The following is a 21,865-nucleotide window of genomic DNA, read 5'->3' as shown; positions in this document are numbered from 1 at the left end:
CAGGCCAGGCCACTCCCCTGAGGGACATGCCCTAACCCCGGCTCTACTGGAGCAGAGGGAAGAATAAGGGAAGGACTGGTCTGGAACATCTCGCGGGGGCAGAGGGCATAAACACCAGAGAAACACAGCAAACGTAATACCAAAGAGAAGTTGTCATTGCCACACACGTAGGGGCGAGCGTTCAAGAGAACCACATCAGTAGGAAGGGGAGGTAAAGACATCAACACAGATCTTCACCTGGAAACCTTTTTCTCTAGCTGGTTAAAGTAGACTCGGGCTCCTGGAAGAAGTCCCTGTGGGGGAGGCAAGTGTGGGTCTTCGATATATATGTCCAAGTGAGGGGGGAATTCGCAGTCGGCCGTCTCCAGAGCTACGGTGAGCTTCACACACCGTCTCGTGGCCCCAGAGCTCCCTACAGAAGGAGAGGCGAGGGGTCAGTGGTCTCTCTCAGGATCACAAGGTCCCACCACTGTATTTCATACCTTTCCCCAAAAGAGGTGTCATTACCAGGCTTTATCCAGAGATGTGACAAAATCTCAGCTGAGAAAGACACCAAGGAATCTGTGAAACTGGAAGGTCAGAGAAATACAGTGAGAATGGAGGCTTAAGAAAGCAGAGAATGCAGTCAGATCCAAGGACAGAAAGGAGTTACAGTATCTGCCGGAACATTATCTATGAGGCCCTGGAAAGCCTTGCACTGTCTCAAACCACACGCTAAAAGTAACAGGGTTCATGGGAAAAGCAGGGTTGTGCAGATCACTCAAAACCCACACAGCCTTGCACCCAGAGGCCTCACCAAGAAACGCCCCAGCAGAGGTGAATCACCACTTGCATTTACACCCAGAATCTCAGTCAGTCCATTGTTCACAGCTTTGTATGCTGGGGCCCATGCCCCCTCCCTTCAAATCATAGGTCCTTGAAAACTTTCACTTCTGATAGTGATCAATTTTGTAAAAATTACACATGTAATCCAGTAAGGTGTTTGTTTGCTTACACAGGGGGTACGTATCTATGCAGCTTCTTCAACTGCACTGCAGCTACCCCGAAAAAGCCTACACGAGGAAAGTATAGCTGTTCCTGAAGCCATAAGCCAGCCACTTCTTGCACTAAAGGAAGGTTCTTCCCTAAAGCTTTTCAGCTTTTGTCCTTGTTTTTTTGTCTCTTATATTTCCTTTTATTGCTAAAGCTTTTCCTGAATTGTGAGAAAGCCTGCTCACAGTCATTTCAGAACAGTAACATACTGGGAGGAAAATCAAGTGTGAAACACAACTTGCATCTTACACTGACATCATTCCTCTAGGAGCTAAATCACATGCAAGAAACACACACTGTAGCAGAGAATGGGCTGTTCATCCGACCCAACCACGGCAGAGGAAGAGAGAGCAGCCAAACTAGCTGGAGAAGCTGGTGGACATTTACTTGTCACTGAGCAGGTCAGTCAGCGAGGATTCAGGCAGTGCCCTGCTGATACCCAGCACCTCTGGGATGTCCTGGGAGCTCGCAAGTTCCAGGGTCCACTCATCCTGGACAGTGAGGCAGGACGCACAGCCAGCCAGCTCCGGAGGACGCTGTGATACGCAGGATGAACCACCCTCCTTGAACAACATTGGTGTCTGCCAGGAAATGGGGAGATGATCGTCTCTGAGTGTGTCCTGGTCCGGAGAGAGGTTCCTAACATACTACGACCCAGTTTTGTTTCCTCTCTGGAGCCTAGTGAAGGAAGTGATCCAGACACAGACAGGCCTTCTATTTGATCTAAATCCACCCTTCTTCTAGACCTAGAAGTTCCTCTCCAGACCCCAAGCCAAAAAAAGCTTTCTGGGGAAGGGCATGGTGAACTAGGGCACTCACGGGAGGGCCAGGGACCACGAGTCGGTACACTTGCCCTGGGTGCAAGAACTCAAACCAGCGGACCGAGGAGCTGAGGAAGATGAGGAGAACCTGAGGGGGAGAGCAGGGTCCCTCAGACAGGAGCTGGGGCACAAGGTCAGGTCCCAGGTCCCAGGCCCCAGTTTACCTTCTGATCTGAATTTTCATCTTCCCTGGGCTCGGGTGGGCCCCATCCAGTTCCCTCCTTCCTCTGGGTGCCCCCAAGCCAGCTCCCTAACACAAGGAAACTGAGGGTGGGCTTGGGCACCTCCGAACTGGCTCCTGGGGGGACACAGAAGTTCCTCTTCATCAGAGCCTCCTTGTGGGACAGCAAGAACAGCCGGCTCTGGCCTATGTGGGGACCCTCTGGGAGGGAGGGCTCTGTCTGAGGAGGTGTGGAGGAGGTGGCCGAGTGAAGGACGGGTCTGGGCACAGACAGGATCAGGGCATCAGCCAGAAAAATCTGGACATAGACTCTGTTGGGAGAGACAAGGAATAGGTTTCTTAGCGTTGCAGGCACTGGATGTTGTGGGCCCCAGAGTCCTACCACCTGCACCGGGCCCTTCCCCTTCCCCTTCCCCTCAGAGACTCAGAGGACAGCCACCACTCTAATGACCAACCTGGCCTGCTTCTTCTGGATGAAGCCTGTCATGCTCAGCTCCTTCCATGAAGGGAAGCTGCTTCTGACATTCCTTTCTACGACCAACTGGAACCTCTCCGCCCGCACCAGGCAGCCTGGAGGAAGAAAGTTTTTCTATTTTGGCAAGAGGAGAGGATTGTGGGATGGGCAGTAAAGCTGACCGCCCTGCAGGTCTCACTGCCTGACTCAGGCCAGAGCTGCTCCCCTAACACGACGTGAAGGCCTAGGCCTGAGCCCCATCTTGGAGGAGTTGTACCTCCAAGGGAGAAACCATTCCATCTGCATGGCCAATCCCACCCCTGGCCACCTAGGCTGAGAGGCCTTGATTCTACTTTCTCATAAATCCCTAGAACGCCTGTTACGAGATCTGAAAAGCTTTCCTCTCCGGGGTTTCCCTGCCTACAAACCTCAATAAGCCCAAATAAGCCCATTACTCTTACACACTAAGAAGGTAAGAAATGGAAGTTGTCATCCTGGTGTGCCTAGGGAGGGAGAAGTGAATGTTGGGAATTGTAGTTCTGGCCGGGAACCCCTTGCTCCTTTACACCACCTGCCAATACCAGCCTCCTACACCTCCCGCCAGACTGGTTGATCAACAGAAGCCACTCCAGCATCTCTAGTAAATCCCAGCAGTGCTTTCTGCCAAGCCCCCAGTTCAGAGAACCTCTACCCCACCACCATCTCTCTCCACCTCTGAACTCCAAACCTATGAGCCCAGGGTCAGTGAGGGGCTGCGAGGGCTTGGCCAGGAGTAGGCAGGGGAGGGAACCGCTTTGGTCCTGAAGTCGCAGACAACCTTTACGAGATGAAGGCACCAGAACCCCAAGTAGAACCTACAAGGAGATGAAGGCCGAGGCATCAAGTTTTATTAAACAGATATACTGGCCGAGGCATCAAGTTTTATTAAACAAATATACTGAGCATCTACCACGTGCCAGGCACTGTGTTAACTGTTAGAGCTACAAAGTGATCCACAAAAACACGGTCTGTGACCTCAAAGAATTTATACTGAAGTGGGGTAGACAGATGTGGAAAAAACGCACCTGCATTCACACATTTAGTAGCCAGAGAGAAAGTATACAAATCGAGGTTAGAGCTAGGACACCATGGAGGACCTCCCAAGACATAACAAGGAGTTTGGGTTTGATTTTATACACACTGGTAGAAACAAGAGAAGCATTTAAATTAAGAGAGTTTTATAATCGATGTTCAATTGTACCCCACCCCTTCTAGTTGCTGCAGGAGAACGGATTAGAGGGGCCAAGAAGAGACGGAGCATTCTAGTTAGAAGGCTAGTGTAGTCAAAATGACAAGAAAGGACTACGGTAGTGGTAGTGGAAATGGCAAAAAGAGGAAGTCCCCTGAGCCCCGCTGGAGCCACACTTACCGGGGCCGGGTGGAAGGCAGAGGGCAGCAGGCAGAGCCAGGACCAGGCCAGGCGCTGATTGAGTTGGCAACTGGGCAGGTGAGAAGCCTCTGGGAGAGGCAGAAGGGTCTTAGGGTCAAAGGAGGCCCAGGCCCTGCACTTCCCTTCCTCTTTCAGGGCAGCCAGTGTAGGGAAAGAGCAGGGGGTCTGCAGTCGAGCGTACTGTCAGAGAGAAGAGACATCAGATCACGCGTCCCCTGTGCCCGGGGTGTCCCCCGGGGTGTGAGCTCTGCCAGCTCCGTGCCCCCGCATCCTCAGACCTTCTGCAGTGGACAGCGATGCGGCTCGTCAAGGATCTCGTTGTGTGTGTTCCGACCGGGGCAGCCAGGTGGAACGAGAACCTCCAAGGTAGGGGCCAGGATCTGTAGTCCCAGGCTGGGGTTCCCGGGCGAGGAATGCTGCAGGAACTGGTGGTGTCTCAGCACATGGGGACACAGCCTTGGCCACAGAAAGAAGCGGAGTCACTTCCCCCAAAGACCCTGTCTCCCAGAATCCGGCTTCGCTGACAGAGGAAGTGTCCCACTCCCACCGCCTCCCCAGCCCAGACCCTCGTCCTCCTCACTTGCAGGCCAGCTCCTCCAGGGCCTTGGTGGCCCACAGGTAGAGGGGAAGTCCTAACTGATGTTCCCACACCAGCTGCTCATACAGGGAGGCCCCAGGGGCTCGGTGGGAAGACTGAGTCTCAGGCATCAGACGAGAGAAGCCCTGAAGTAGAACGGCGCCACGGAGGCAGGGGGCTAACATGGGCCTTCTCGTCCCCCCACCCATTGACTGCAGGAGGTGAACATCCTGGAGCTGGGGAGGCAGAAGGGAAAAAGCAACTCAGTGACCCCAGGCAGAGTTAAATGCAGTTTTCCACTGCCTGGGTCCCAGGAGAAATACAATTTTTCCTTTACAGGTTGTTTCCCTCCAGCCCCTTAGGCCTCGCCTTCCATCACAAGCCGCTCCCCTGCGGTATGGCTTCATCTCCCAGGAGCCTCACTCAGCCTTTCTGTGGGCCTGGGGGGCTCCTGGCCAGTGGGGCCCTGGCTGCTCACCTGCACTTCAGCTCCAGTTGGAAGGCCCTTCTGGAAAGGAGAGGCTCTGGGCCTAACCGCTCCTCCCAGAGCCCCACTCTCTACTCCCTTCCGATCTGAGCTCTCGTCCAAATCATTCTTAACAAAAGCACCCCCGCACCCCAACACACATTTATTATTTTCATAATCTTGCTGTAGAGGCGTCGACCTGCTGCAAAGAAGGACCAGCCCGTAAAGGTAAGAGAAGCTACTGAAAGGGTCTCCTTCTGTCACCAGCCCTGGCCCCTCACATACCTCCAGACGGACTCCTGGTCGCACTACCCGCCTGAGGCCACGGAACCGCTGGTAGGCGAGGCAGAGCCCCAGCTGCCCGTCCAGCTCGTAGAGGCCCGCAGGCTGATTCAGCGTGCCAGTGACCATTCCCTGCAAAGAAGCCAAAGGGCCAGGTGATCCCTGTTCCCTTCCTCTTGGGAGACCCCCACGTTTCCTGCCCTTCGGGCTCAAGGATCTCTCCCTCATGCTCACCGTGTATGATAAGAGCCTGGAGTCCCGGACGAGACCGTCTGGACCTGGACCCTTCTCGCCTTGGGGACTGCCGAGTATGGGGAGTGGCTGGGGGCTAGTCTCCAAGGGGGCTCCTTCCAGCTCCAGTTCCAGCTCTCGCACACATTCTGGTTTCAGTGGCAGAAGCTGGGAGGAGGGACTGGTCATCCAAATCCGGCAACGGTGACCGGGGAGCTTGGACACTCGCAGCTCCGTCAGCACATAGGCCTTATGAGGCCAAAGGGCTCGGTGCCACACCAGCTGGGCAGGGACCTGGCTTGTGCGGAAGCAGGCAACACGGTACGTGAGAGGCTTCCCATGATGCTGCCCCTCTGCCAGGGTCCCTTCCCATCACAATGTGACCTCAAAGACCTGCTCCTCGAGAGCCTTTCCTTGCCTCTTCATCTTCCCTGTTCGCCAATTAAATCTTAAGCCACAGAACTCTCAGGATCTCTCCCCTCTCATAGGAGACGGCAAATACTTCCTAATCCCTCCCCCAAGGCACAAACCATCCCTACAACTTTCTCCAAAATATATAAATATTCCTTTCAGAAAATTCTGCCCTTTCCCCATCCCACTCCAACATACAAACCAGCCATACAAACAACGTTCACTTATTTAATCAGTATGCACACGGTACATAAGTATCCAGTATTGGGACAGATGTTAAGGGAAATATCATAGACTTCTCTCATCTCCAACATATTTCAAACCACTGGGAAACACAGATACAAACCCAAGTAATAACATGGAGCCATGTAGGATCAAGTGGCAAAAACAATATACATCCGGTAAGGTTTCAGAGAAAGAAAGAGGTCAGGATGTGGTGGAATGATCAGGAAGGCCAAGTGAAAGAAGCTGAACTTGCCAGGGTCCTGAAGGCCACCTCTGCTTTGCTGAAGTAGAGAGGAGAGAGAAGGGTGATTCAAGCAAGAGGCAACAACACAGAAATGTTCAGAACTCAGAATGAGCAAGGCAGTGAAAACCCTGGCCAGGATGGAGGAGGAATGTTCTTGGCAGTTGCTGGAGGCAAGATGGAAGGGCTGAGATGAAGAAAAAACCCAGAAATAACATGCTGAAGACTTTCAATCTGTTGGAAAGGGAGAAACATCCAAGTAGGAAAGTAAAAATGAACGGCAGAGGGTCTCATATGGAATGGAGAAAGGTGGTTGTTGAAGAAATGTAAGCAAAAGGAAAAAAGTTACATAGATGAGACCGTTAATAAATGTAACGATCTTCTAGGGCACGTCCCTCCCAGAGCACGGCTGCCATTCTCAGGGGCTTCAAAACACACTGATGGGGCTTCCCTGGTGGCGCAGTGGTTGAGAATCTGCCTGCTAAGGCAGGGGACAGTTAGAGCCCTGGTCTGGGAAGATCCCACATGCCGCAGAGCAACTGGGCCCGTGAGCCACAACTACTGAGCCTGCACATCTGGAGCCTGTGCTCCGCAACAAGAGAGGCCGCGACAGTGAGAGGCCCGCGCACCACGATGAAGAGTGGCCCCCGCTCGCCGCAACTAGAGAAAGCCCTCGCTCAGAAACAAAGACCCAACACAGCCAAAAATAAATAAATAAATAAATTTAAAACAACACACTGATGACTCTGGATACTTGAACTTCACGGTCCCCTATGCTCCGCTTCACAGACTCCCATTTCTCTCTAAAACCAGCTGAGTACCACCAGTCAGACCTTGGACGTCACAACTCATCATAAGGTATTGCTAAGATTTCACTTAAGCTTACTGCTTATGCAGAACAAGTAGCTAATGATGGTTTGACCGAACACACAAATGAATGACTGAATACTGGTGCCTCTGCTCTCCCCTGCTCCCCCTGGGCTCACTAGACTTCCTCTAACCTCTCACTAGGACCTCCCAATATTGCAGCCACTTCTCCTTTATTCAGACGTTGAGGTCCTTCCCTTCCTCTGTCCAAATGCCGGGATCTGAATACCTATCCCCTGAATCCTGCCCTTTTTACCCACACTTCACCCTTGAGTTTACAGCATCACAGCCCTCTCTTTCCTCAACTCTTCTTCTAAGGCAAAAACCCTACTGAGGAAGACAGACCCATACCACCCCAGGGCAAAACACTGACGCTAACCCTCTCCAGCTGCGCCTCTGTCACTGCTTAGCGATCTCTTATCCTCAACTGCCTGGCACAGCAGTTTACCCTGAACCTTTACTCCTCTCTTCAGAGTTCTGTCTTTCTAGACATGACCTCACTCCTCTATCATGGAGGAGATTCACTGGGATCATCTAGAGTGACAGTATTTCTCCAACGTGTCTCTTCAGCAGCCTGTAAACAAACCAAGGTCACTCCTCCCCTGACCTCCCAGACTTATTCCAAAGCGCATCTCTGCACCCTCACAGTGCCTTGTGCATGTGCATGTCTCTACCCCAGCACTTATGACCCTGAACAGTAATCACTGACTCACTTATCCGGCTGAGAGCTTCCAGAGGACAAGAGCCATCATCTTACTCAATTTTGTGCCTCTGAAATGACCAAAGCCCCTAGCATACAGCACATGCTCAATAAAGGGCCAATCGTGGTACAGGTGATACTCCAGTCCCAGACAGCCCTCCCTCTCTTCTAGGTATTCAAATCCTAGCCACCTTCAGGAACCAGATCGAGTCTAAACTCTCCCTCCTTAGGCTTCTCTCCACATAATAAACTCTAGCTAACCTGCTATAGCAGTTACAACTATACCACACACCTTGGAACTTACACACTGTTCTGTATTACTCTCTGCTTGTTTTACAAATCAATATGATATAGAATCTACAATAAGATTATAAACTACCCAAAGGGCTTGGCCTACTTCAGTTGCCCTGCAGAAATTCAAGTGCATTTCAGAGCTTTCTCCCTCGAATGAGCCAATCCTACCATGCCCAGAATTTTTGAATGCTCTAGGAGACTTAAAACATTCTAATGTAAACAATATACATAAGCTCCTCTTTAACCCAAGAGGAAAAAACAAGATCAGAAATTTGGGTGGTTTGTAAGCTTTTTTAGTTTCTTTATACTCTAATTACTGTTACTCCAGCTCATGACACACACAGATACAGGTAAGAATTCTTATAGTGCTAGTAAATTTCATAGTTTCCTTTTTCGATATGCATGTTAAAGAGCCCGTTCATCCTTTAATTGTTTTGAATGCTTCTGAAACGTTATTCAGATAATTGTATAAATCATATAACAATATCAGTATAAAAATGAATGACTTTAAAATCATACCAGGGACTTCCCTGGTGGCACAGTGGATAAGACTCTGCACTCCAAATGCAGGGAGCCCAGGTTCGATCCCTGGTCAGGGAACTAGATCCCACGTGCATGCCGCAACTAAGAGTTTGCATGCCACAACTAAGGAGCCCATGCGCTACAACTAAGGAGCTGGCAAGCCATAACTAAGGAGCCTGGGAGCCGCAACTAAAGAGCCCACCTGCTGCAACTAAGACCCGGCACAACCAAATAAATAAATATTAAAAAAAAAAAAAATCATACCAGTTGATATAAAAAGACTCAACAATATGTATCAAGTTTTACTAAAAGTACATGGATTTCATGTTTTAATGGTGTTAAGATAAATACTTTCCTTGGTCATTCTTCTAATGCAGGGGAAAAACAAGTGATTCTGGCAGGTTTTCAAAATGGGACACATGATACAAAAGTCGTCTCCTCGAATGAGCTGCACAGCAGGGAAGTCTACTCCCCACCTCCTGTATGTAGGGAAGGCGTCACTCACACTGCTCCCTCAACAGCACTGTTCCAGAAACAACTCTCCCCAGCTGGCCTCCTTTCCTACCTGGTTCCTCCTATGATGTTATCTTTCCTATTAGGAGTTCGTACCCCCCTCCCACACCTCCACACCCCTGAATTGACCCTAATCCTCACCTGCACGACGACAGACACATGGCTGCCAACTGGGGATGATCCACCAAGAGACAGGATGAAGTACGATTTCTTTCGACTTTTCACCAGAGCGCTCAATCGAACCAGCTCCCCAGCAAGGTTTGGCTGCACATTTCTGTGCTTGCTTCTAAAAAAAGTAGAGAGAGAAGTCATTTTTATTTCTCTCTCTTTTTTTTTCCCTACAAATACCTTCCTTTCCACTATAATCTAGTAGTGATGTAAAATTTCCATAGCCCAAAGTCATTGTTCTAAAAACCTCCTTCAAACTCTACCTGCCCTTAGATAAGGCACACTTCCCTTGAAGAATCTGGCTCTTAACTTTCTGAGAGGCCCCATTGTTCCCCTGATTTGGAACATTCCATCTATATTACTCTCGATGCCTTTCTTTCCCTCCTTCCACTGACCCACCATCATCATCCCAGTTTTACAGTGCTGCCTCCTCCCCTACATGGAAGAATTACCTGTGCCTGAGCAGGCGGGAAGCCATCTCTGGGTAGAGAACAGGGATGGGGGTGAGGGGGCCAGGACTGATGGTCAAGGGAAACACTGGCACAGGGGCACCCCAGAGCTCCAAGTGCCCTTCTCCTGAGGACTTCATCGCAGGAGGGAGGTAACTCCAGCTGGGGAACAGAAAGAGATGGCCCAACCAAGAAAGGTCCAGATCTATGAGCTAGAAAAGACCAAGGGCAAGGATTACTCAGGACCCCAGCATCCAGTCCACTCCCCCTCCATCTCTGTTCCCTCAGAGACTTAATTGTCTTGCTCCCTAGTCACCATTTTTATTAGGATCTGAGGGATCTGACTGCGCCCTTCCTACTCACCTCACAGCCCAGGGTACCAGTGTTATCTCTTATATAGAGGCTTCCATTCCTGCACTCTTGTTCCAAGTCCCCTGATAGGTCTGTTAGTGTCCCTAAAAGTAACAGCCGTTCCCGGGGCAGGGGGACCCCACATGGTCCAGCCTCTTTGGCCCAAGCCTGGTACGCAGTACTGCTCCAGGACAAGTGGCTGCAGCATGGGAGACGTTGGTGGGTCCTGAGGTCCTTTACTGAGACAAAGCTGCAGAGTGAAGAGAACAGAGGTTTTGTAAAGCTATGTCCAAGCCTAGGAATTTTATCCTCAACCCCAACAATCCCCCAAGATCCCAAGGAAAGATCAGTGGGGAACCTGGACTAAGAAGGTTTGATTGATTGAAAAAACTGGGAGTGAGGGCCTAAGAAAATGAGGATGGGGTCTGGGTCTAAACACTGGGTAGTACCTAGGGAAGGCAGGAAGAAAGTCTGTGCTGAATCATATCTTGAACAAGACAGTGCCACAGAGAGGACCCAGAGAAATGGAGTGGGAATGTAAGAGCAGCCTGAGATGAGCATGTGGGGAGAACATTTTAGAGACAACACAAACTGCTCCCTTGACAGCATCTCAGCTCTCAGCTCCACAGAGAACTTCAGTGGGGGCACTAAGGCATCTGCCTAATGGCTCAACCTCATTGGCCCCAGCCAGGTTTCCTTCCTAGTCTGGAGTATCACAGTACTAGAGACTGGCTGGGAAGCTGAGGCTGAGGTGGGAGTTGATATCACAAGCTCCCAAATCTCAAGAGATGTTTGAGATCAACCATTCTTTTTTTTTTAAAAAAAATTTATTTATTCATTTATTTAGTTTTGGCTGCATTGGGTCTTTGTTGCTGCGCACGGGCTTTCTCTAGTTGCGGCGAGCGGGGGCTACTCTTCGTTGTGGTGCGTTGGCTTCTCATTGCGGTGGCTTCTCTTGTTGCAGAGCATGGGCTCTAGGCGCGCAGGCTTCAGTAGTTGTGGCATGCGGGCTCAGTAGTTGCGGCTCGCGGGCTCTAGAGCACAGGCTCAGTAGTTGTGGTGCACGGGCTTAGTTGCTCCACGGCATGTGGGATCTTCCCGGACCAGGGCTCGAACCCATGTCCCCTGCGTTGGCAGGCGGATTCTTAACCACTGCGCCACCAGGGAAGTCCGAGATCAACCGTTCTTAAGCAAAGTGCCGCAACACTGCTGAGTCATTACCAATTGTGAGGGATATCACAGAGAATGTGATACAAGCTAAATTATCAAAGTTGTGATAGATTCACATTTTTGTAATACCATTATTACATTCCCATGGTTTTTTCACTCACTTCCATTCCCATGGTTTTTTCAGCGGAAAAGAAACAGGATAAGGTTACAAAACATGACAATTTATCCTCCTTGTTGCACTCATGAACATAAGCCACATGTGAGTGCTAAAGATTAGAAATGCTGTTCTAGATGGCCCACTCCCCTTCCGCATCTGCCTCATTCTTCCCCAATGACTTCAGAGCAGATAAAAGGCAAAGACAGAAACTAACATCGTTGCACCCCTGCTATACACATACTGTACTGGGTCCATTCACGCTCAATACTGCATTGAATCTTCACCAAAAACCCCTGGAAACACCAATGAGGAAATTTACAGAGGTTCAGGTACACAGTGGCGTAGGTGGCAAAGCCAGGTATGTCTCAGTCAAAAGTCTTTTTGTCTTTCCCTACTTCTATAAAAGCCTAGGGAAAAACAACTGGAGGGAACTGTACCTTTACCCTAGGCACCTTCAGGACAGAAAACAGTAAGGATAGGGGTCACTTTTCTCAGATTCTTCAGGGTTTAGGTCAGGAAACTGAAGGTGATAACCGCAGACCTTTTGCATGGGCCACTGCCCTCTAACTTTCAAGGCCACAACAGTACCTGGCACACAGCAGGCACTCAGTGAAGGGAAATGGAAAAATGAATGAATATTTATACCTGTCAAATAACTTTTACTCTATCCTCATCCATCATCTTCTACATATTGTGCTATCTAGTCTACATTTATCTTGAAGAATAACAAGAAACTTAAACAGGTTGCAAGTTTTCTAAAAATTGCTGACTTAGCACTTTTCAATTATTCTTTTTGGATTTTCAGTTATTATTGGGAAATAACAAAATAAACAAAGCTAAACAGATTTCTACCTTTTTTTAAAAAAGAACAAACAGTGATATGTTTATTCACGTAACAGAATACCATACAGCAGTTAAAATAAATGACCTAGAGCTATCAATGTGAATAAATCTCAGAAGCATAATGTGAAGCACAAAAAAGCAAACTGCAGAGGATATACAAGGTATGGTACCATTTATACAAAGTCTACAGGTATGTAAAACTACTGTATATTGCTTAGGGATAGATGCATGGATAGAAAAAAATATAAAGATATTCACAAGAATGATATACTCTCATACTCCAGATAGTAGTTACTTCTACGAGGAGTAAGCAGGTTTCTTTTTGCAGAACTTTTCGGAGCCTTTAACATGTCAATGAGCCTCATGATTCTCCTAGGGAAGTTTATCTTATCCAATGTCTCTCAAACTTATTTGCCCATGGAACCCTTTTCCTGTAGCACTTTATTAACATTGCCTAGAACGGTTTAGGAATGGTAGTATAGTGTTAAAAAGGACAAAAACAAAACAAACAAAAAAACACCTTCAGAAGACCTCAAACTCAGGTCTTCCAAAAACAACGATCTACACTTGCTGAAGTCACGGTCTGTATCTTAGTTTCCTAATGCACAAAATGAAATAGTATCAGCCTCTCTCCCCACTTTGAGGGTTCTTTTTCCGTATTTTCTTTCTATCTTCTCACGCCCCTCTCCTTGTCTCTAAACTTGACTTGAGCCAATTAAGGAGAACTACAGGAAAAGGAAAGCAGCTTGATGGAGAATGAGAAAGACTGGCAGAAGGGGTTTTCTTTAGACCACCTTTTCCTCCCCTTAAGTTTCCTCTCATTCAACTCAAATGATAAGTCCTTCCTTTTCAATCCCAAATTTAACTTTCCTGGGAACCCCACTTCTCCTTACCTGTAGCTGAGGGGCAGTGTTAAACCCTGGTTCCTTCCCTGGGACAACCAGATAGTCTTCACACAGTCAATTACCAGCTGAGTCAACTGGACATCAGGCTCCTTGCCAGGTGGACACAGGGTCTCTTCGATGAAGGCCTGGGCAGCCTCAAGCCAGGCTTGCTCCTGAGGAAAGTGAAGCGAGTTCAAACACCTTCCTGACCATCTTGCCCACCAAGGAAACTGGGGAAGAATAAAGGAATAGATTTTTTTTTTTTTTTTTTTAAATCAAGAGGGAGAACCTCCCTGGTGGCACAGTGGTTAAGAATCCACCTACAGATGCAGGTGACGCAGGTTCGATCTCTGGTCCTGGAAGATCCCACATGTCGTGGAGCAACTAAGCCTGTGCACCACAACTACTGAGCCTGCACTCTAGAGCCCGTGAACCACAACTACTGAGCCTGCGCACCGCCAACTACTGAAGCCCGGGTGCCTAGAGCCCATGCTCTGCAATAAGAGAAGCCCCCGCACTGCAACGAAGAGTAGCCCCCCCCCAGCTCGCCGCAACTAGAGAAAGCCTGCGTGCAGCAACGAAGACCCAGCGCAGCCAAAAAAAAAAAAAAAATCAAGCGGGAAAAAATGAAGATGTAAAGTAAAGGAGTTTAGAGCTTGAAGAAACCTTAGAAGTCTTAGTTCAGCCAATCAACTTAGACAACTGGCCATCCAGCTTTGGTCTTGCCTCCTTCTTTAACAAACCTGTACCAATCCTGAAAGTGCTCAAGCAGAATAAATATTCCTTGTGAAGCCTTCTTTGAGCATCCCCGGCAGAATGCTGCTCCCTCCTTGGCGCTCCCACAGCACCTTGCACGTGGAGCAATGACCACCAGATACAGTGGCAGCCCACCTTCTATACGCTCTGATTCTAAAGCCAGCAAGTTGAAAAACCAGACTGGTCTAAGGTCACCCTCAAAAAAATTCCTTTAAATCGCTCATAAGGAATAGTACATAACACTATACAGTAATATGTATATGGAAATGGAAATGTGCCTCATAATAGACATTACATAAAAGGACATAAGCAGAGTATAATTTTTAATCATCCCCCTCTTTTTTTAGTGAAGTGTATACATTTGAGTGCCTATAAGCTAAATATATATGAGATACAATCCCACTGGAATTGTTTCCTGTTCTGTCTTTGCAGCTAAGATGTGGGCTTCCTAAGGAGGACAGGAACCATCTTCGTATCTGTACCAGATTCTGGGGACATAGTTGCCTTTATATACAGATAACTCTAGGGGAGGGGGCCAGCTTAGCCTACTCCTAGTGCTAAGCAGATTTATTTTAAAATTCCGACAGAGTTCAACAATACTTAATGACCTTTATCCTTCTTGATCCCCAGTGATAATTCAAAACCATTATAGCTCTATCCCTGTTCCTCCAATGCTCCTCCAGTCACTCCTCCACATCCAGTTAACCTTTAGCAGCTTGAAAACAGCTTGAAAAACCAGTGTTCAAGTTCTAGATGACTTCAGTGTCCTTGTGGATGGCCCTATCATTGACCTTCACCTTCACCCCACCTCAGTCAAACACTCTTGTTCATGGTCAGTGTTGTCAAAATTGGACCAGGTTATCACTCAGAACTGCCCACCAACATCAGACTCCCACACTTTTTGCCTTCCTCTCTTGATCTTCTCTTTTAGCTCCTGTTCCTGAGGACCTGTCCATTGGCACACTGAATACTACTGTTTCTCAAACTGGTACTGATGCCTCAGAATCACCAAAGTTCTGTTGAAAATGCAACTGATTTTTAGGTGATCCCGTCTATTGACTCAGAATCCAGGAGTGGGTAGGGTGGGGGGAGTTAGCTCCAGAGTGTGTTTTGAACTTGGTTCTTGTGTAGGGAAAGGAAGACGTGAAAGAGGACATCCACATTTCATGGCAGAACTATTCGGTTGAGGGTGCTATTTGCCAAGTTAATGAACACTGGAAGAGGGGTGGATTTTCTGAAAAGCTCACTGTTGGGCATATGTGGTGCCTGTAGGCTGGCCAGATGGAGAATCTGGCAGGCAGATGGATATAACTAGAGCTCAGGAGAGAGATCACAGCCAAAGTAGAGATTTAGGAAAAATCAGCATCTATCACTGGCTATTAAAGCCATGCAGTCAGTGGATGAGGTTGAGAAGAAAGTGTACAGTGTTCTCAAACTTCAGCCTATATCAGTATTAATCTGGGGAGCTTACTTAATTTAGATTCTATCTCCTCAATATCTTTTTACTGTTTTCACCTCTGGAACCTCAACATTGCTGCCATGGTCGGTGTCACTACCGTCTCTTACTACATTTAAACCACAGCGTTCTGACTGATACTCTCTAGTCCAGGGGTCCCCAACCCCCGGGCCATGGACCGGTACCGGTCGGTGGCCTGTTAGGAACCAGGCCGCACAGGAGGAGGTGAGCAGCGGGCGGTGAACAAGCGAAGCTTCATCTGTATTTACAGCCACTCCCCATCGCTCGCATTATCGCCTGAGCTCCGCCTCCTTTCAGAGCAGCGATGGCATTAGATTCTCATGGAAGCGAGAACCCTACTGTGAACTGCGCATGTGAGGGATCTAGGCTGTGCGCTCCTTATGAGACTCTAACGCCTGATGATCTGAGGTGGAGCTGAGGCAGTGACGCTAGCGCTGGGGAGTAGCTGCAAAAACAAATAAATTATCATTAGCAGAGAGGTCTGACTGCATAGAGACCATAATAAATCAATGTGCTTGAATCATCCCGAAACCATCCCTCCCCCCGAAAAAGAAACTGTCTTCCACGAAACCGGTCCCTGGTGCCAAAAAGGTTGGGGACCACCGCAGTCCACTCTCTACTCTGCTACCTCAGGAAACGAAAACAAAACTCATCCACTCTTTTGCTTAGAACCTTTCAATAACTCCCAATTATCCTCCGGTTGAAATCACTGCCTACCAAGACTTACGAGACTGTTACCTTTGACCCCCTCCACCACCACCCAGCTGAACTTTTTGAGTTTTTCAAAGACACCTGCTCTATCTCTTGCCTTTGAACATGTTTTTTGCCTCCGCCTTGAAACTTCTTTTAGCGCTTTTTTTTTTTTCCCTTGCTAACTCCTGCACACACTTCGGGTCTCAGAAGCTTTTCCAGATTATCGGTTACCCCTTTCCCATACAGCTGCGTCAGGGGTCTCCCCCAGGAATCCACAGGCCCACAGTTAGCCGTTCGTCTGCTCCTGGCTTCCCATTGGGCTTGAAGCCTAAAGAGTGGACAGACGTGTATTCATGGCTCACAGCCGGCGCCACAGCCATGATGGAATAAATGTAATCGCAGAACCAGTGAGAGGGGCGGGACGAAGAGCCTCACCGTCCCCCCTCGCCTGGGGGCGGCCAGCTAAGTCAGGGAGGCAACGAGGCAAGGTGGAGCTTACAGGAACAGAAAAAAAATTTGGGACAGGCAAGAAAAAAGGGACGAGGGAGACAGAACAGCACTCACGGAGCCAAGAGCCTCAGCCCGGCAGGCAGCCATGATGCTCCGGCGACTCCACCCCCTGGAAAGCGCGCCGAGACTCGAAGGCGGGCTGGTCCGTGACGTCATCGGCGGGCGCCCCCTTGGCTCCACCTCCGACTTCTCCCCCTTCAGCGTCAGGATCTCTCTGCTCCACTGCCACCTCTGTCTCGCACTCTGGCACGCCGACTCTGGCACTCCGACTCTGGCACCCCCAACCTCTTCCCCAGTGATATCCTGTCTGGCATCCGTGGGGTGGGGGAGCTCAGGAGCTCAAACACAGCCATTCTGGCTGGTAATTCCTATGCATCTTTCCATCTCCCTGATTGTGCCAAGCAGAGAGAAGTGTTTCCTCCTTAATGCAGCACATCATTCATACTTGCTTTGTGGCCTTAACTCATTGCTGTAATTGTTTAACTGTTTTCCCCACTTGACTGTGAGTACCTAGAGCCTTTATTCTATTCTTCTTTGTATTTGGTGCCTAGAACAGTGCTTGTTGTTAAATAAGAACTTGATAAATTTTTGTGGATCTACTAATAAAAGCCTCTGCTCTCCCTAATTTAGTCAACCACCCAATCAATCCATGGCTTAATAGGCAGTGGAGTGCACAGAATTCATGCAACTATGTGTCAGGCACTGTTCTAGGCTTTGGGGATACAGCAGTGAACAAAGCAGACAAAAATCCCTGCTCCCATGGAGGTTACATTCTAGAACATGGAGGCTGACAGTTAAAAAAAAAAAAAGGTAAAATGTGTAGAATGTTAGTAATAGGTGCTATGGAATGCAGGGGGTGGTGTGGTGTGTCCCTTTTATATAGAGAAGGCCTTACTGAAAAGGTGACTTTATATTAAAGAATTGAAAGAGATGAAGGATTCATATGATGGGGATCAAAGAGAAAGAATGGGCAGGTGAAACAACAAACACAAAGGCCCAGCGGTGGAAAGAAATGCAAGAAGTCAGTGAGGCTGGAGGGAAGGAGGGGAAATTAAAGACATAAAGTAAAAGAGAGGCATTTAACGCCATTGTACACTTATAGGAACTTCAAGTTGTTTTTGGAGCAAGATAGAATAAACATTGACTATAATATAGTAAGTATAAACACTTTAGACAATAAGAATGCTCTAGTCATAACAGGAGAATAAAGACTTTAATTCTACAAGTTATGGTATCCCCTAATTCAACTTCATTCAATGCAAGCTCTCTATTCCTTATTGCATGAACTAGTTATGCACTGTGGTGCTAAGTTATTTATAAGGCAAATCTTTGTTTGCAGTTATTTCCCATTATTACATCAGAGATGTGTTCCTTCCTTTTTCACCAAAACAATAGCAACGAGAGAGATTCCCCCAGAGAAGCTGAAACCTCTCTCCTACTCCACTCCAGCCACACTGGCTCCCTAATTAGAACACCAGTCAGAGCCTAGTCAAAATCCCAAACCTAATCTTTCCTTTTGCATTCAATATTTCTCAACTCTGGAAGACCCCCCGGCCACCGTTTTTTTTTTTTTTTTAATTTAATTTTATTTATTTTTTTAAACAGCAGGTTCTTATTAGTTATCCATTTTATACATATTAGTGTATATATGTCAATCCTAATCTCCCAATTCATCACACCACCACCACCACCACCACCCCCCGCCACTTTCCCCCCTTGGTGTCCATACGTTTGTTCTCTACATCTGTGTCTCAATTTCTGCCCTGCAAACCGGTTCATCTGTACCATTTTTCTAGGTTCCATATATATGCTTTAATATACGATATTTGTTCTTCTCTTTCTGACTTACTTCACTCTGTATGACAGTCTCTGGATCCATCCACGTCTCTACAAATGACTCAATTTCGTTCCTTTTTATGGCTGAGTAATATTCCATTGTATATATGTACCACCTCTTCTTTATCCATTCGTCTGTCGATGGGCATTTAGGTTGCTTCCATGTCCTGGCTATTGTAAATAGTGCTGCAATGAACATTGGGGTGCATGTGTCTTTTTGAATTATGGTTTTCTCTGGGTATATGCCCAGTAGTGGGATTGCTGGGTCATATGGTAATTCTAGTTTTAGTTTTTTAAGGAACCTCCATACTGTTCTCCATAGTGGCTGTTTCAGTTAACATTCCCACCAACAGTGCAAGAGGGTTCCCTTTTTTCCACACCCTCTCCAGCATTTGTTGTTTGTAGATTTTCTGATGATGCCCATTCTAACTGGTGTGAGGTGATACCTCATTGTAGTTTTGATTTGCATTTCTCTAATAATTAGTGATGTTGAGCATCTTTTCATGTGCTTCTTGGCCATCTGTATGTCTTCTTTGGAGAAATGTCTATTTAGGTCTTCTGCCCATTTTTTTTTTTTAATTTATTTATTTATGTCTGTGTTGGGTCTTCGTTTCTGTGCGAGGGCTTTCTCTAGTTGCGGCAAGTGGGGGCCACTCTTCATCGCGGTGCGTGGGCCTCTCACTATCGCAGCCTCTCTTGTTGCGGAGCACAGGCTCCAGACGCGCAGGCTCAGTAATTGTGGCTCACGGGCCTAGTCGCTCCGGCATGTGGGATCTTCCCAGACCAGGGCTTGAACCTGTGTCCCCTGCATTGGCAGGCAGATTCTCAACCACTGCGCCACCAGGGAAGCCCCTTCTGCCCATTTTTGGATGGGGTTGTTTGTTTTTTTAATATTGAGCTGCATGAGCTGTTTATATATTTTGGAGATTAATCCTTTGTCCATTGATTCGTTTGCAAATATTTTCTCCCATTCTGAGGGTTGTCTTTTCGTCTTGTTTGTAGTTTCCTTTGTTTTGAAAAGGCCTTTAAATTTCATTAGGTCCCATTTGTTTACTTTTGTTTTTATTTCCATTACTCTAGGAGGTGGATCAAAAAAGATCTTGCTGTGATTTATGTCAAAGAGTGTTCTTCCTATGTTTTCCTCTAAGAGTTTTATAGTGTCCGGTCTTACATTTAGGTCTCGAATCCATTTTGAATTTATTTTTGTGTATGGTGTTAGGGAGTGTTCTAATTTCATTCTTTTACATGTAGCTGTCCCGTTTTCCCAGCACCACTTATTGAAGAGACTGTCTTTTCTCCATTGTATATCCTTGCCTCCTTTGTCATAGATTAGTTGACCATAGGTGCATGGGTTTATCTCTGGGCTTTCTATCCTGTTCCATTGATCTATATTTCTGTTTTTGTGCCAATACCATATTTTCTTGATTACTGTAGCTTTGTAGTATAGTCTGAAGTCAGGGAGTCTGATTCCTCCAGCTCCGTTTTTTTCCCTCAAGACTGCTTTGGCTATTCGGGGTCTTTTGTGTCTCCATACAAATTTTAAGATTTTTTGTTCTAGTTTTGTAAAACATGCCATCGGTAATTTGATAGGGATTGCATTGAATCTGTAGATTGCTTTGAGTAGTATAGTCATTTTCACAATATTGATTCTTCCAATCCAAGAACATGGTATATCTCTCCATCTGTTTGTATCATCTTTAATTTCTTTCAGCAATGTCTTATAGTTTTCTGCATACAGGTCTTTTGTCTCCCTAAGTAGGTTTATTCCTAGGTATTTTATTCTTTTTGTTGCAATGGTAAATGGGAGTGTGTCCTTAATTTCTCTTTCAGATTTTTCATCTTTAGTGTATATGAATGCAAGAGATTTCTGTGCATTTATTTTGTATCCTGCTACTTTACCAAATTCATTGATTAGCTCTAGTTTACCAAGTCCATGAAGGTGTGCCCTATATCCTGGGATTTACCTCTGCTAGTTCATAGGAGGGAGAGTTGAGTTTAGGCTACAGTGATCAGACTGTAAGTTGAACTGGATCCACCACCACCCTCGTTGGTGTGATTTAAATGTCAGGTTACCAGCTTAATCTGGTGGCAGCATGCAGGATCAAATGAGAGGGCCACAGGGTCTGTCAAAGAGTGGGGTAAGGGCTTCCCTGGTGGCGCAGTGGTTAGGAATCTGCCTGCCAATGCATGGGTCACAGGTTCGAGCCCTGGTCCGGGAGGATCCCACGTGCTGTGGAGCAGCTGAGCCCGTGTGCCACAGCTACTGAGCCTGCGCTCTAGAGCCTGTGAGCCACAACTGCTGAGCCCGTGCGCCACAGCTACTGAAGCCCGTGCGCCTAGAGCCTGAGCTCCGCAACAAGAGAAGCCACCGCAATGAGAAGCCAGAGCACCACAATGAAGAGTAGCCCCCGCTTGCTGCAACTAGAGAAAGCCCACACACAGCAAAAAAGACCCAATGCAGCCAAAAATAAATAAATAAAATAAATTAAAAAAAAAAAAAAAGAGTGGGGTAAGTATGGAGGATTGGGAGCTGTCTCAGATCCAGTGATTTTGAATAAGCTACACTTGTTCAGGGGGCAGCGGGAGATATAGGACCCAAGTCAGGAGAAGGATCAGGGACAAACTGATGAATCTGGAAGTCACTTTTCTTGTCCCTACATGGTCAAGCCAGGACTGTCATGGCACTATGGAAAAATTATTTCAGGTCTCAGTACAATGAGGCTCTTTTACTTTGATATGTCATCTTTCCATAAATTATTGTTTTTTATGTGTGCAGAGAGCATGTCCTAGGGGTCATTAACTTACTGAGCTCACTGGGCAGGATGTGGGTCTCATGCCACCAGGGTTTTATTGTTTTGGGGCATGTCTCATGCTTCTGTTGCATGGTTTGTTGCTAAGCAGGCCTGCTTGGTTTTGTGGTTAAGCAAACCTGTTTTCTTGAGTGATCATTAACTTACAGGGGTCTCCCATACTTTTTTCTTTACTTGCAATCCCCTAGTGGGATTAACTATTTAATTACCTAATTTGTCTCTTTACTCTGTCCCTACCACAATCGTATATGTATATAGTATGAGAGTTTAAAAAATGTGCCAAAAAACAGTACAAAGCTGCTAAGTGTTTGAGTTACAAAACTAAGGAACGAGAGCATGGCAATGAGCCTCAGCTTCCACTTCTGTAAAACAGGGTTTTTGTGAGGATGGACTGAGATCATGTAATGGGTGCTCAATAAATGCTTCCGATCATTATTATTGTCACCGTAACTAGCCAGAATACAGAAGTTAAAAACATATGTCTCCCCGACTTCCCTGGTAGTCCAGTGGTTAAG

General features: G+C 47.3%; 1 protein-coding gene and 1 non-coding gene across 3 annotated transcripts in view; one reads left to right on the top strand and one right to left on the bottom strand.

Moving 5' to 3' along the window:
* CTC1 (CST telomere replication complex component 1) overlaps nucleotides 1-16,806 on the bottom strand; it is a 19,253-nt gene extending 2,447 nt beyond the window's left edge. The window contains exons 1-17 of one of the 2 annotated variants that reach the window (XM_061176058.1): nucleotides 16,759-16,806; nucleotides 13,278-13,441; nucleotides 10,227-10,464; nucleotides 9,867-10,075; nucleotides 9,388-9,532; nucleotides 5,477-5,767; nucleotides 5,246-5,374; nucleotides 4,498-4,730; nucleotides 4,196-4,373; nucleotides 3,897-4,097; nucleotides 3,216-3,342; nucleotides 2,490-2,604; nucleotides 2,018-2,345; nucleotides 1,852-1,941; nucleotides 1,420-1,613; nucleotides 508-569; nucleotides 238-412 (exon numbers count right to left, since the gene is read on the bottom strand). In XM_061176058.1, the coding sequence (XP_061032041.1) occupies nucleotides 238-412; nucleotides 508-569; nucleotides 1,420-1,613; nucleotides 1,852-1,941; nucleotides 2,018-2,345; nucleotides 2,490-2,604; nucleotides 3,216-3,342; nucleotides 3,897-4,097; nucleotides 4,196-4,373; nucleotides 4,498-4,730; nucleotides 5,246-5,374; nucleotides 5,477-5,767; nucleotides 9,388-9,532; nucleotides 9,867-10,075; nucleotides 10,227-10,464; nucleotides 13,278-13,441; nucleotides 16,759-16,791 (2,912 nt within the window). In that variant the 5' untranslated portion in view covers nucleotides 16,792-16,806. Of the gene's footprint in view, nucleotides 1-237; nucleotides 413-507; nucleotides 570-1,419; nucleotides 1,614-1,851; nucleotides 1,942-2,017; nucleotides 2,346-2,489; nucleotides 2,605-3,215; nucleotides 3,343-3,896; nucleotides 4,098-4,195; nucleotides 4,374-4,497; nucleotides 4,731-5,245; nucleotides 5,375-5,476; nucleotides 5,772-9,387; nucleotides 9,533-9,866; nucleotides 10,076-10,226; nucleotides 10,465-13,277; nucleotides 13,442-16,758 lie in introns of those variants that run through there. The other variant, XM_061176059.1, reaches the window with a different exon arrangement.
* TRNAW-CCA (transfer RNA tryptophan (anticodon CCA)) lies at nucleotides 8,739-8,811 on the top strand. Its single transcript has one exon. It is a non-coding gene; the product is annotated as a tRNA-Trp (tRNA).
* Nucleotides 16,807-21,865: the final 5,059 nt, after the last annotated feature.

Source organism: Eubalaena glacialis, chromosome 19, assembly GCF_028564815.1.
Source record: "Eubalaena glacialis isolate mEubGla1 chromosome 19, mEubGla1.1.hap2.+ XY, whole genome shotgun sequence".
Lineage (NCBI taxonomy): Eukaryota > Metazoa > Chordata > Mammalia > Artiodactyla > Balaenidae > Eubalaena > Eubalaena glacialis.
The sequence above is the reverse complement of the archived record's forward strand: the minus strand, read 5'-3'. Positions and strand labels throughout refer to the sequence as shown.